This window comes from Lepisosteus oculatus, chromosome 5, assembly GCF_040954835.1.
Source record: "Lepisosteus oculatus isolate fLepOcu1 chromosome 5, fLepOcu1.hap2, whole genome shotgun sequence".
Classification (NCBI taxonomy): Eukaryota; Metazoa; Chordata; class Actinopteri; order Semionotiformes; family Lepisosteidae; genus Lepisosteus; species Lepisosteus oculatus.
Window position 1 is genome coordinate 16,441,588 of NC_090700.1, and position 16,219 is coordinate 16,457,806.

Here is a 16,219-nt window from a genome sequence, read left to right on the forward strand (position 1 = left end):
TTGTTTGAGGATTGCTTATGGACAGCAGTTGTGAAGTCTTTTTTATAGGCTGTCAATTGGATTCAACTCAGGACTCAAGGACATTCAGTTTGTTATTTTTAAGCAACTTCATTGTAGCTTTGGGTCACTGTCCAGATGAAAGCTGATTTTTTGTCCCAGTTTTAGGTCTGAAGCAGGTTTTCCTCTTGGATCTGCCAGTATTTTGCTTCTTTTCTGTTCCCATCAGACTTGACAAGCTTCCCAGTCCCTGCTGATGAGATGCAGAGCTATAACATAATGCTGCCACCACCATGCTTGACAGAAAGGATGCTGTTGACTAAGTGATGCACTATACTGTGTTCATGAGATGTAACGCTTTGCATTTATACCAAACGTTCCAATTTTGTCTTGTTTGACCACAAAACCTTTTGTTTCAGTATTATTTACATGCTTTGTTGCACATTCTATGCAGGAGATGAGATGGATTTTCCATTCTGCAGTACAAGCCAACTTTGTGAAGTCACTTCTCTTTATTGACTTTTTTCCCACATTTTCTCCCATTTCAGCCATTGAACTCTGTAGTTTTTCAAAGTTGCTGTTGGCCTCATGGTGGCATCCTGAACCAGTTTCCTCCTTGCCAGGCTGCTCAGTCCGGATAAATTACCTCATCTAGGAAGTGTCTGGGTGCCATCCACATCTTAATGATTGACTTCACCATTCTAAAAGAGATACTGTATATTTTTAATGTTTTTATACCCTTCTTCTAATCTGTGCTTTTATACAGCTTTATCCCTGAGTAGCGTCACTTGTGAGCTGTTTGTGTGAATATTGCTGAAGGGATTATATCCCCTGCTCATAAGGGCATGGAAAAGGATACAAATACAGAAAGTCTTTGGTCTGTTTTGCTCATTTGGCTGCTAGTGGCTTGAAGATTTCATCAAGCCTTTTCTGCTTTCACAGTGCAACTGAGAAATCATGCTTGTGACAGATACCCACAACCTCTGCGCAAAGAGGTTTCTCTGATCCTTAGTCATAAATGCACAATCCTCTAATTTGTGCTGACGTTCTGTATGATTTTAGTTGAGCCTCCTGTAAATGCAGGATATTCACAAGATCCCCTAGTGGGCAAATGAGGCGCCTGCTGAACATGCTCAGCCATGGTTAGCAGGCTGCTGGCATGTATACCCACTTGGGCACTGGCGTTTCTACAAAGTGCAAACCCACTAAAGGGAAACTTCCACCTTAAAAAAGGTACAGCATGTCTTTGGAAAATGCAGCTCGCATGACTGAATCCCAGCAGGCATGGGTATAATAAGGCACTAACAAGCAGATAAGAATTGCACTGTATACCAGTGTTGACCTCATCAAATCACATGCAGAGAACCCCACATCACCAAAATATTGGATATCATCATATATTCTTCTTTGGAGGTATACTTGTATAACAGCCTTGAATCCATTTGAAAACTGTGGTTTATTGATGTGGTAAAAGGCACAGAAAGTGTTTAAGTCATGCCTATAATTTTCTAACGATTATTTAGGTTTCCATATACCCATAATACAAATTTTAGATGAAAGTACCATAAAACAATAAGAATTAAGCAGTTAAACCTGTTCTGTGCTCCTGTTAATCATTCCAAAATAAACGGAAATACAGATTTTGAAATTCAATTTTTTTAAATACATTTTCTTGATATGTTTTCTTTGAAAAAAATCAATAAAACTCTCATCAGGCCCGCAACGTTGAAGATGGAAAGCTGAGGTTGAAGGAAAACAAAAATGCAGAGGCCTGTAACACAAGCAGCTGTCCTGCTAATGAGAAGCAGGTTTGGGTGGTTGCTAAGTGACAGGACCTCAGGAGCCGGCAATCCTCAGACTCCTTCGCACAGCGAACGCACCTCTGCAGTAAAAGCCTCACTCACTACCCAAGTCCAGCAACCCTCCTCTGGCAAGCGAGGAGGGAAGGGAGGCAAATGAGAAACAGACGCTGTTTCCCTGCTGTTCTTTCTTTCAGTATTTTTTCTTTAAAGAAAAAAAAAAGAACATGCTCCAAAAATAGTTTTATGGATCGCGTGCCAGTGGGTTTTGAAGACTTTTTTTTCACTCCTTCTAGTCACGCAACTAGCACGGCAGGATCTTGGAGGGATGGGGGGTAATCCTCAAGAGGATTTGTCAGGGAGATTCAACACAGCAACAGCAGGACAACATGCCTCCACTGCCTTCTGTGGTGACGCAGGTGTGGTATACTTAGATGAAGTGTCAGTCTAGGATTTCAGCTTTTCAGCTCAGTACACATTCGAAACCAATAGGGGTCCCTGCTTTGCTGGTAGTAGACAATAGATCAAATCAAAATGTCAAGAGACAATTCACGATTTCCAGTTCTTGAATTGTGAGTGGACCTACAGCATATTCCGTTATCAAATGTGTCCAGTTCTTTGTGTACAATAAATGTTTAATATTGTACTGACTTGTCTGTCAACTGCACACAGCTCCGGTACTTTAAGGATTCAATGTGCTACCTGGCAATTTGGAAGTAGTGCAGTCCTGCATCTGATTATTAAAAAAAAATAAAAACGGCATGACACAGTGCTGTCCGTGATATTGCAACACCAACTGTCGTATACAGACTGACACCTCACACATTCTACATGGCTGCATCCGTATCAAGATCCTTTAAAAATCCTCAGGGCTTTGGGATAAACATATTAATACAGTATAGGATTTGAGCAAATAAGCCAGTTCTCATTGTTCTTTAAATTTTGAATGTTTTCAAAAGATATATGTTAATAATGAACCCAAGACAGTTTTTAACAAATATGTCCATTAAGTTTATTAAGGCATCTGTTATCAAAACAATGGCACCAAAAAAGAAATATTGGCACTTTAGTGCTCAAGTATAAAGTCCAGGGGCAGAAATATCTAGCGAGTATCTGCCTAACAATGTACAGCTACATACAAATCTTCCAAGAACACATGCAACTTCAAGAATACATTGAAAAAACAAAACAAAGGCTTTACAACAGGTAAAAAATAAATAAAAATGACATTTGCTTTCCTTCCCACTTAAAACTTACATTAATGTACAAAAGGTTTATGACTGAAGTCATGCCAAGAAAGTGAATGCCTTATTGCAAGTGAGTCAGAATACTTATGTACAGTAAATGTTAAACTAACAAGTAGAGAGGTCTTCAAAGACTGAGGTCCAGAAATACAAAAAAGGAGAAGAAACGTATCTTCATTGATAACAAAAAATACCACTTTTATTCTTTTTAAAGCTAAACTATGTGTGCACTTATCAAATAACTATGTGTGCGACCGGTTTTTGAAATAATTATGTCTGCCTGCTACTGACCAATTCCATGTTTTTAACTAACTTATCAGCAAGACTTAAACTCTTGGGTTAAGGACTAAGGCCTGGACATAATCAAAAGCTTGACCCATCTCAACAATTACGAACTCAGAACATAGCCCTTTCTGGTGGCTTTCTGTACACACCTAATGCCCTTCTTCAACTATGCAGTTTGGAATTTGTGATCGGCATGTGGATCAAAGTTGTGATTTGATGCGGGGCTAAGACAAGCAATATTTTACTGAATACACATCAATGTTAAACTGGACTGTCATACGCAATTATGCCAGAATACAGAGAGAAATTAGTTGGGACAATTATCATCAGCTAAATGCTTCTTAGCTACAATAATTAGATTTTTAGCTTTCAGTAGATTTGTCTTTGTCTGAATTTTTATAATTTGCATTTAAACCTGTCTGGATTTGTAGCTTTAACCATGTTTAAATGTTCGCATTTGAAACTATGGGTGAAATACAACTGTGCATACAGTATGCACATTCATCAGTGTACTTTGATTTTCAATGTCCGGGGTATCTCAATGAGTCGTTTGACTTTTTATTTCTACATGTTGTTTCAGCACCTCTGCTGCTTTTCTGTTTAAAATGTCCCTCTAAGAAAATATACGAGCCAATCCAAGTGTACATACAGTATAATGATGTCAAACACATCAAGGTCAGGTTACATCCTTTCTGCAAGCACAGACTAGGGAGTACTGACAAAATGAGATCCAGTTTCATTATGAAGGATGTCTGCCCTACATGTTTCATCAGCCAGGGCAGGTTCAGCCAACACTCAGTTGCTTGTACAAGTGACGTAATGCGAACTGTGGTCATGAGACTAAACAAGTTAATTTCTGGGATGCGCCAAAACACTTGAAGTGCCTTCAAGGTGATTATTTCTTCTATGAAATGTATATTTATAAATTCTGAAGAACACAGATATATAATACAATACAGTAAAGCTAAATTAAAGAATAAGAATGAACGCAATACATCATTATGTGACAAAATTTGGTGGGATTCTAAAATCTTGGGAGGATTTATTGATGACTTCTAACCTTGCAGATAAAAAACCCAGAATTATCTTTAAATCAGCTATAGATCCATATTCTTTATGAATGCTAAACCAGAGTTAACAGGTCACTGACATGGAAAAGAACACTAGATATTAGAAACACACTTGTGCCTTATATGGCAACTTTTGTGTGCACACATTTTAAATACAGAGACAGTCATGGCTGCGCAACCCCCCCGCCCCAGAAAACTACATCAGCTTGACAACACCCATTTGCTTCCCCCACACAGCTGTGTCTGGGCTTTGCAAATAAGATGTCTCTGATTATTCCTGATATCAATACTATCTCAGATGTCACACATGTTGTAAATACAGTGACCCCTGTCTACTTCCCAATTTCCAGTAGTTTAAATGTGTTAGAAAGCTGACAGATATTAATGCACACCACCTATAATAACTTTAAACTCCTCAGCATCCTGACAATGAGAACATATTAGGGTAAACAGATTTAAATAAATAACAGGTAGCCGACAGTGAACAATTAAGCCCAAAGTTAATGAACTAGAGATTTGGGAAAGTCAGGTTCACTGTGACAAGGTCAGCGATATACAGTATGTATTGACCTTTTGAAGAATTAGAAATGCACAGAAGATCAAAAACAGTACTGGAATCTGGGGTGGAACGTCCTTGAATTTCTTTTCCACGAGTCTCCTTATTAAGAGTTTTTTTTGAAGGAAGAAGAAAAAAGTACTCTTCAATTCTGTGTTTTGTGCATATGGTGTTAATTTGTAAAAATAAAGCTTCTGAGTGCAGGATTGGGGTTGTAAAGAGCAGGCTTTTATGTGAAGCAGCTTTAAGTTGACTTTAAATCACTCTTTTATTTGATTTACCTTGGTGTTCAATTACTAAGCACATGGCCTTGTGTGCAGCACATGTACTTATTGGAGAGGTTATGGGTTCGACCTAAGAGCAAGGCCGCCCCAGAATAAGCCCACGTTAGCAGGTATCTACGGGGGCTGCATGTCTTCAGTATATTTCTTCAGCTGCTTATGGTAGAATACTGTATATCTATGATAGATGAAGCAGAAAAACAAATGACTGAAAAGTTCTAGCCTTCCTCAGGTTCCTGTGTCAACATTTTTAAATTAAAAAATAAAGTACTGTATTTCTCAGGAACTAGCATTAACTACAAAAAATGAGAATCAGCTTCACATTACTGATACCATATGTAATTTGGTACAGTAGTAGTATCTTTACAGGGTGTGTTAATATGCAATACAGTGCTTGGGATGTTTGATGACTTTCTTGGACAGAATGTTTTCTTTGTTTTTGACTAAAACCTAGGTTGCACTGCTCTGGCATGAGAATTTTCTATTTTATAGTGCTAATTTAAAAGAGCAGGTGATATAAGTACTTAAATAATGACAAGGCACAAGCACCAAAACATCGGCAATTACTGTACGTATTGGATATTCACTTTGGGAAAGTTAAGGTTTTTCCTGAACCCTTCCTCTCAAGGTTTAAGTAGGACAGTATGCACAGCAAGATACCTGAAGATGTTTATGCCTGCGGATCCAAACTTAATACAATATAGTCTTCTTTAGGTTCCAATTATGTTGAGAAAGAAAAGAATAAATACACCTTTCCACCCACCTTAAGGCAAAGATGCAGGATCTACACTCCAACCCATTAATACTGAAAACAGTCTGGTTAAGTCGAGTGCACTTATACAGTAGTAACAAATTCCCTTCTCTTAATTCTAAAGACATTGACAAACTCAGGGCTTTCTCTGTGCGTGTGCCTAACCACTGATGCTTAAGGTTTACTATAGCTTTCTACCAGCAAGTTGTCTCCCAGTAGTTTGATCACTTTATAACTTAGGCTTTCAATCGATTTTTTACTACAAGATAACAAAAAAGGGAATTTCAACATCATGCCACAGGCCCTTTTTGAACTTATAAGCTGGAGGTCAGCATTTATTTGTAGACATACTGTAGCTGATAGGAACCAGATGTGATGACCAACATGAGAGAAACGAAATTGTATCTAGAGTGTATCTATACCCTGTATGTTTAACATGCAGTTAAAATGGAGTGATATTCACTACAAAATATGTGGAGACACTACACACTGTGAACATAGTCACTGAATTTCAAATAAAAACTGAACAATTCTCTGGTCGTCATTCTCTGAAGCATATCAGAGGAGAAAACATTCTCTCTGGACCCCAGTCTGCTTAAAAAAATATTTAGTCTATTTACATTTGTGATACGTCTTTGTCATTTAAGATCAATCAATTAACAACAATAAACACTGACAAAACACTTTTTTTCTTATAAGACGGAAACAAAATTGAGTCACACAAAGGAACTCAACTAAGTATTATTGTAAGTATTTTTCTTCAATGAGATGCTTTTTAAAGATGTCCTCCTCAGTCTAGGTTGACCACATAGTTCTACGTTTTGTGGGGTGTTTCAGGACACAACTTCAAGGCAATCCTATACCGTATCACTTTGAGGAAAAATGACATACTAAAGTACCGTCAAGCACTCGAACAGCATTTGTTACACACATATTAAATGGTCACAGAGAACCTTAACTTATGCAATCACCCCATTGAAGTCTCCTATTCTTCCATATTAGAATTGTGGAGAAGGAAAATGAGGTAAGCCTTTTGTTAAATAACACATAAAAAGGTGGCGAGGTCCAAATGGCTATTGGCATGTAGACCTTCAGTGTACAATGAAGTGAAAAAAGAAAAACCTGCTATGATATTTGAGATTGTAATAAAACAGCTATTTACAAAGCAATTCCAAATTATCTCAGTATAGCCTCCTGGGAAATTGATAATTGTGCTTCACTTTGTAAATGATTTGAATTGTTTTGAATTTCCCTGCATCCATAATGTGACAGTATCCACCGACTTAGTTATTACAGAGCTAAGAAGAGCCAAAACCAAAATCCAAAGGGAATGTATCCCATTTTCTTTCTCCCTGGAATGTTTTCTCAGGATTTGACAAATTGAGAGGAGTGAGACTTATCAGACTCTTAATTATGCTTTTTGGAGGAGTCTGCTCCAAACTAATAAAGGTACATTTCTACCAACATGTTAACAATTAAAATAAAACCACAGATTCCAAGACTGTCAATAAATGCAACTTGTTGATGAAAAAATAAATGGAATGGAAATTCCAGGATTTTATTTCAAGGCAAGTGTCTGAATAGTATTAAAACTTCTTACACTAGGGGTCAACCAGAAACCTTAATTAAACATATATTGTTCATTTTTGGGAAAAAACAATTCCAAAAAGATCCAAGAAATTGAAAGCATGGCTTCAATCAAATATGGCAGAACATGAACAAGACTTGGGCTATTCACTATTTTAGTAATATTATGAAACACTGCACAATACAAATTAAATATACAGTTATCAATAGCAAAACAGATTTCAAAATACTGTATGTATTGTTTTGTATTCCTGTACAAATATAACATGAATTTGCTACCTTTAGAGTGCACCACTTGATCAGAGGATTGACAAGGTTAGTAATTGAATCTAAGTCACTAATGGAAGGCCAATCAATACTTACTGTATTCAGGATTATCCACGCCATGCACATGGGGTATGCGAGATCGATTAGCGGCAATATGCCTTAAACGACACCCTCTATAAAATTACAATTGGAATTACTGGTACATCATTAAAGAAGGTGGGCGTATAAAAAACCTAATGGTAGCCAAAATGAACGGTCACTGTACATAATCTGAATCAACTAACTAAGGGATAGGTTCTTCTGCCACGGCAAAATCCCACAGTACATATGTTAATCTAGTGAATAAATTTAGTCTTGGCCAATAATCATTTCTAAGAAGGAGGTAGACTGGCCTAGAGCTTGTGGTTTGGGCCAAGTAGAAAGAGTCAAGTTTCAAACACAATAAACACGTTATGACTTGGTGTTTGGTCATTACCTCATTGTACAGATTTTCTCTTTCTTGTAACATCTCTGTGTAACTTTAAATACTCCTGGCATGCTCTCAGTTATCCTCAGACTTGAGACATGAGAGTCTGGAATAAGCGCTTAAGGACAACATGATACCAGTTCAGAGGAAAACTCACGTCAACAGGCAGTTGAAATGCGTGGTTACAGAAAACATCAACAATGCAGGTCAGGGAACTCTAAGAAAGCAGTTCCTGTTTAAAGTTGTACAAAATGAATTACCACCAAGTTAAAAAAAACAATTGTGTAACCGAAAAGCAATTGGAAACACGTAAGAAGGTCGAGAGACCTTAGACTGTTTTAGGTTAGGTTGAATTTTTTGTGCAATCTGTTGTTTGTCTCGTCCAGCTTGGAGACTCTTGGCTTTCTTTGTTATTCTGTAAACCCTGATTATTTTGTTGATTCTTCCATGTTAATAAAAAACTTATTGCTTCGTCCTCTTTTTAGAGGAAATGAGGCAGAAATCTGTCAGTCTGTAAACATGCCTGTTTTCCACATGGAAGCATATGGAGGAAGAACATCCCATTAATTACTGGGCTATGTCAACGTTATATACTGTACTGTATATTTGTTAATGCTTTGTATCTTATTTTCATTTTACATTATATATTTTTTTACCACCTTCATTTAGCCTTCGAAGTTCAACTCAAGTGTTTTCTTTCTTTCTGTGGAAAGGACTACGTACATAATGACAGCATGGAAAGTTCGAAGTTCAAAGCGAAGATAGAACAGCTTGCGTGTCTTCTACTTCATCTGTACACTATACAGATGTGTTTGTACTGTTCTGGCTGAGTTTTTTCTCCGCCTTGTGTTTGAATGTATTATTTTTTGTAATAGCTGCCATCAACTTTTACAGCTTTCCAAATGATGCAATATTTAATTGTTTTCTCTTGCACTTTCAAAAGCCAACCTTGACACAAGCAGTTGAGCCTGGCCCTCCGCTTCAAAAGAGTGATGGTTTGACTTCACAATGGGTCAAGCTGCCTGACAAATCACATTTAACTCAGACCTCTTAATTTGTTTCTGTCAGAAGCTGAACAGCATCTTAAAAGTAAGGTTTTACAGATGAGATCACTATCTAAACCCCTCAATTCTTATGTTTTATATGTTTTACAATGTACAAGCAATGTAGCAAATGTTAGACATTTCTGGGAATATTTGCCTAATATATTATAATTATAATATATATGATTAATATAACAAATATGGTATTGAGGCTCCTAACAAAGGCAAATATTTAAGTTTGGTCTCAAGCATAAATGTATTAAGGGGTTTAAAAATAGAGATTTTGTGGGAAGAAAATTGTCTTCCCAATTCGCTTGGGTTATTGATACATTTCTTTTATATTCTCAGAAAATCAGGTGCAAAAGAAGGCTTTTTGCAGCTTTTATAGCTTCTATCAAGATGGTTTCCTAACTTATGTAAATATGTATTTTACCTTTTTAGAACTGACTTCTCTATGAGACCACGATGATGTCACATTTTGTATTTTACTGGATAATGGTGCCTTAAAACAATCAGCAGATTTCTAGCTGCTTATAGACAAAACATCAACTCAAAAAAAGATGCAGTTATCAGCGCAGTGGTTTTGAATAGTTAGGGCCTCATGCTCATCAGCAATTAGACTGAGTGTAGGTATCTAGTGACCTGATACAAGATCTTAAATTATGTCACATGAAACAGCACAGGAATACTGTTGCCCTGTACTGAATAGCCTCACTGTTAATTTTAAACACAAACGACTGACTACACTGTTGGAACCCAGAAGAAAGATATTACTGACCTATCCTCACACAGGAGGTTTGTAGGCTGAAGCACAATTTGTAGTCAAGAAACCTTTCTCCCAGTCAATATACAATAAAAGCAGCAAGTGTTGAGGTTTATGAATTGTTTGTTTTTCTTTCTAGAAAAAGCTCCTCAACATTTCTGTGGCCTCCCCATTTGAACTGTTGACAATTCATCACTGAATGCAAACTGGACCGTTGATTTCTGTCATAATGTATCCATCATCAGTGACCTTTATAAATGAAGATGAAATGCTTCTTCCATTGGCTTATTTTAACTTTGCAAAAGAGTCATACAAAACCTGGACAGCACATTAAGAAGTGGTTTAGTTAGAATCCCAGAAGTGTAAGTTATAGAAGGTCAGCACTGCTGCCTGAACCTGAAATTAGGAAAAAAAATGGTATCCAAGTGTCTCCTTCGCTTGAACCACTGTCATTTGTTAAGTGAGCTACAGTGGCCTCCCCATCACAAGTTGTTGTTTTTTAGGTTTTTGGTTGGTCAAAATGAACACAAAAATCCCCATGGCGTATCTGCAGAGGCCATTCAATATTGAGGGAAAATATTTCCATATCTCCTACAATCTGCTGTAGCGAGCACAGTTTTATAAATATAAAAACTCTCCAATCACCCACACCGCAGACACCAAAAGTCTCTATATTTCACAGGCACACTGAAATGCAATCCTAGATAAAAATAAAAAGCTTACATATCATTACAAACATACTCATATACATAGACATATACATAATATGAGGCCAACCTTCGAGAAAAGGTAATGTCACACTCTAGTCAGATAAAAAATGTTTGTATGTAACAAAATAAATCATATAAACAAAAATCTTCTTTCCCAGCTGTCTGGTAAACAGCCAAGTTTTCTGACAACGAAAGGTGCAAATACCGGTTATTTTTATGTCTTGAACACTGAAAGGTATTTGTCTGAGTGATACAAGTGGTGTGATATTTTCCATGGAGAAAAAACTAAGTAAGATGACAATGAGCTTTTTGGCCTCAGAAAATAATACTTAAAGAGTTTCACAGCCACCCCGATCATTAAATGAACACAGACTCAGCTCTCTGGCCAGCCAGTGAGGCTACACAAAAAGAACACAATTTTCCAAACACATCCAGATAAGTAGATACTGAAACAATGCAGAAAAGAATCTGCCAGAGCGCCGTACATATAGGGATATCCATGGTGAAGAGGTGCTGAAGAGGCTGAGGCCATGGCACCAGAAATTGCTGCCTATATTTCAAAATTAAGTTAGAGCTTGGTGAAATTTACAACAGCATTCTGACATTTACAGCTTCTCTTACTTTTTAAGCAGCTTCACTTTGTATATTGGCAATATTTCTTTTGAAAATTAATTCAGAACAAAGGAAATCTCTCTCACTGGACCACCTCTGAGCTTCTCTGGCAGCAAGGTTTCGGCAGTAATCTTGGTTCCTACACGCAAAGCACTGAGGGTCTGAAACCACACCACAGCAGGTGAAATGATTCTTACGTAATCAGCCATACTCAAGTTTTGCTCTTGTTTCTGAAGAAGGTAGGTTGGTTTAAAGAAATGACTTCCCATCACTGGTGTTCCTCAGCTGTTTGAAAGGATTGTTAAGTCAAAAGAACTCTAACAAGAGGACTAGGCTCATTCTATCAAGGTGAGGCTCATTTGTTCCAAACAAAGAATTGTAGGTGAGCCATCAACTGACCCATCCATGAGAGGATTCTTTTTCTAGTAACAGTATAAATGTTGTAGAACCCAAGAATCGTGTTTCTCATGCCCTGCAAGTAAGTCATTGTCACATAAAGCCTGAAAAGCTACAGATTCTTAGTTCTTTCTCATTTGGTTTCTTTTGAGTTTGGATAAGGTCCAGTACATACTCCTCATTTTGCTCGATAGTTTCATCACATGGTGTTTTCAGGAACCTGTGTATTAAAGGAGATAACGCCATTGTTCACTTTGAGGGACAATCCCTTGCACTCAGAAGCAAAATGCTCTAAATGCTCATTTCAGCTTCCTCTGGATGGTCCAATGAGTGCTCTGCAGTGCTGATCATGGAAGCCGAGGGCCCCTGGGTGACACCAAATGGGGAAACAGCTGGGGACCTGGCTGCCAAAGGGGATAGAGAAGGGGAGAAGCTAGGGGACATGGCTGCTGAGGAGATAGAACCCTCGTGGCTGATAGGAGAACGCCGGAGAGAAGCTAGATGAGGAAAAGTCCGTCCAATGGCTGGCTTTGGGGGAACAGTCTTGGCCCCCGGATGTGCCACAGAAGTTATGAGTGGTGGTGGATCGATTCTAGGCTTGGGATCTGCTTTCGCTTTAGGCTGGAAGGGCCGCCGAGGATTAGGGGGAGCGCTTTCATCTTTCAGTCGTGCTATCTCAGTGAAAACACTGGCAAGGGGCTGAAATTGGGGACACCAGTTGAGGAGGTAATCCCAGTTATAGCTACCCCGTAGCTCCTCATCACTGGCCACAATGGCTGTGAGAGAGCCATCTATGGAGGGCTTACCATCTTCGGGGAATGCATAATCCTTTGGATGGGAGATGTTCAGCCCCCTTCCCACCCCCAGATATCCTCCACCTTCATCTCTGTAAACCGGATGCTGGCCAGACAGCAATGTTCCACTGAGACTCCCAATTTTCTTCCCTTTGAACCAGTGTCCAGCCTCCATCCCTGGTTCACACGATATGTCAGAGAGCTGGTCTGCATCCTGCTGGATCCCTGAATCAGGACCCCGTGTGGATAGGTGGTCTTGCATGGAGGAGGAGATACTTGACACCCGAGGGTATTCATTGATCATGCGAATCTCATCATCCTCGGCTGCTTCTGCTTCTGCAGAACCTCGTCCGCTGGAATGGGAGGGGTCAAGCGAACCTCCTCTGGTATAAGAACCTCCACCTGTTCCACCTTGTTCACCAGTGTATCCAGGCAACGTCTGATGGTAAATCCTCTCCCCTCCTGACAGTTTAGCCTCATCAAGCTTCTGCAAGGCAGTTCCTGGGGGTGCAGTCCTGCTACTGGACTCCTCCTGCTTCCTCTTCCTCCTGGATCTCACCATCAACAAGGCCACAGCAATCACAATCAAGATTACAACAGCCCCAAGTGATGCAGCGATGACAATGACCAGCAAGATGTTGACATCTGATGCAAGTCCAAAGGAAGTGTGAGTAACATCAATAGTTATCTGAGCAGTGGTAACCCGTGAAGACTCTAGTGGACTATGAGCTTCTATGTCTAAAGTCATTTGCCTCGCTTCCCTCTTTGAACGGCCTGCTGAACTGTGCCTGCTCTGACTGTCCATCTTCAGATAGACCACCCCTGTGGTTGCATTGATGCCAAAATAAGGAGTGTCACTAGCAAATGAATAGAGTACGATTCCATCCACACCTTCATCTTCATCGCTGGCCTGAACCTGGCCAATACTCTGACCTTTTTTAGCTCCCTCAGGCACCTCAAAAGCAAACTCTGAAGAGGTAAAAACTGGATCATATTCATCTTCTCCTGTAACATACACTTGGACTGTGACTGTTGTTGAGTAGTTGCCAGAGTCCAATGCCAGAGCCACAAATCGAAAGGATTTCACCTTTTCAAAGTCTAATGTTGATCGGGCTCTGATTTCCCCAGAGTTTTGTTCCACTAAAAATGAGTCCTTGCCCTCGCCAGTTTTGTCCACCATGTAGTAGCGCAATTGTCCATAAACCCCAGTGTCAAAATCTACAGCATGAAGAATGGTGACCAGAGAATTTGGGGGCTGGTTCTCCTGAATGCTGGCAATCAGTGTTTCCAGTGGAAAGTAGGGCTTGTTGTCATTAACGTCTTTCACCTCGACAGTGACAGGAGCTAAAGCATAGTGGCCCTGGCCATCTGAAGCCTGGACAATAACCACATGGGATGATTTCATTTCCCGATCTAAGGATTGCTGCAGCCTGAGCGCTCCTGTCCATCTGTCCACAGTAAAAAGCTCCATCTCATCACCTGAGCTGATTGCATACTGGATCTCAGCATTTGGAGCAGAATCAGGGTCTGAGGCAGACAATCGAAGGATCTCAGTGCCTGGCCCCACACCTTCATTGACTGCCACACTGTATTCAGCACGGCCGAAGGCTGGGGGGTTATCATTGGTGTCAGTAATGGTGATCACAGCCGGTACACTGGAGCTCATCTGGGGCACACCTCGATCTGATGCCACAATGGTCAGATTGTACTGCGACACAAACTCGAAATCCAGGCGCTCTACCAGGATGAGGGTGCCCACAGTCTGGAATCCCCTTCCCTCAATGAAGCGGACACTGCTCTCAATCTGGAAGGCATTGCCCGCATTACCACTGGCGATGGCAAAGTCAAAGCCACAGTTTTCTCGAGAGAGGTCTCCATCTACAGCCTCCAGAGTCAGGATGGTCGATCCTGGCATACCATCCTCAGAAACCGTGGCTCTATACTCAGACTGGTGGAAGGTAGGTGCATTGTCATTGACATCGGACACCTGTACTTGAACAGTGGTAATGGATGACAGTGTTGGAGTGCCTCCATCACGTGCCTCAATGACGACGCTGACAGCAAGTCGGTCTGGATCAAATTTAGCCTCCTGGCTGATAAACAGGGTACCTGTAGAAAAATATATAAAATGTTAAAAATACTACTGATTAATCTTACTGTATGTTAGCATGAAGTGCACTGTTACTTTGCCCTTTCAGCATCAGCACAATATACTTCTCTGTGTATCAGAACTGTATTTATAGGTCTTTTTCTCACAAATTTGGTCTTGTTAAGGTGCAATGAATCTTAGAAAAGGGAAAAGAAAATAGTGAGAAAAGAGCAATTTGGAGTTAATGAACTGAGTTATGGATCATAACAAAAACCCATTAGAATGTGCTTATATTAAACGAGATAGGGATTGAGAACTAATTTAAATTTAACTTTGTACAAAAGGGTACCTTTCTACAGTTCCTAGAAATTATGGTAATAAAAGCCACTATTGATATTTCACTTTAACATGCTAACAGCTATGAAGCGGAACTGAGGAATTTTGCCTTTGAATTATAATAAGCATACAGTTTTTAAAAGTAAGTATATTAGCAAATCCAGAAAGAATATTAAAACTAGACCCTGTAGGGCAGACATATGGGGTTCATCATATTCCCATTTCCAACCAATCTGACTGTATAGCACTGCCCTATGGTTGTACTTTAATGATGAATAAAAGTAGAACTCCCTATGTAGAAATGGTACAGAACTTCTCTGTCAGAGGGCAAAGATTATTAACCTCAAGGGAATGTTGAAGATACTCACGCTTATATGCCAACATCAAAAATACATTAAAATAAAAAAAACAAACAAATATGTGTATGTTTCAAAAGCAAGAAAATCTATTTATTCTGGAGTGCAGTTCCTTTCCAATATTGCTGACATACAACATACTCCATTAACTATGTCAGTGATTACCTAAGTAGTTCCCAAATTTTAAAAAGGTTGAATCACTGCACCTGTCTAAAAGCCTTTGAACTGCTGATGGGACATTGGATGGATCAATTAAAGTGCAACATTCTAACACCTTATATTCTCTGTTTAAGAGTAAAACTGAACCCAATTCATTCTTCATCCCCCCAAAATTAATCAAAACAAAACATTCTAGAGCCAACAGAGTGAATTCCTCAGCAAGAATGTTGCCAAAGATATGTTAGAATTCAGGGAGCTTGTACTGTACATCTGCACTAAATACATATGCACATGCAGTACCTTAATACAGACACTTTCCAACACTGGATTTCAAATAAAGTAAACCAAACCTGTCAGCACTTACAGATCTAAGAGCTTTCTTCAGAGTTAATGGGAGCTCTCTCTAGAATCTCACGTCAAGGGAATACTCCACAGAATCAGGAAGTGGACAAAATAAAGCCTGACCCTGCTCAATAATGACTTAGTGGCAACATACAAGTCACTGTGCTTTAAAAAAAAACTGAGCAAAGTTTGAAGTCGGAAACAACTATTTAAAGCCATTGGAGTAAAGGGGACATTGGGGAAAAAAGTATAAAAAAATGAATTGAGAGAGAAAAACGTAAATGTTATTTTTAGATCAGAGCTGCTACTGTCTGTT

General features: G+C 39.2%; 1 protein-coding gene across 1 annotated transcript in view; it reads right to left on the minus strand.

Moving 5' to 3' along the window:
* Positions 1 to 2,783: 2,783 nt before the first annotated feature.
* Positions 2,784 to 16,219, minus strand: part of dchs1b (dachsous cadherin-related 1b) — a 162,017-nt gene continuing 148,581 nt past the window's right edge. Inside the window, exon 22 of the mRNA XM_015341936.2 lies at positions 2,784 to 14,730. Coding sequence (XP_015197422.1) covers positions 12,119 to 14,730 — 2,612 coding nt within the window. The 3' untranslated portion in view covers positions 2,784 to 12,118. The remainder of the gene's footprint in view (positions 14,731 to 16,219) is intronic.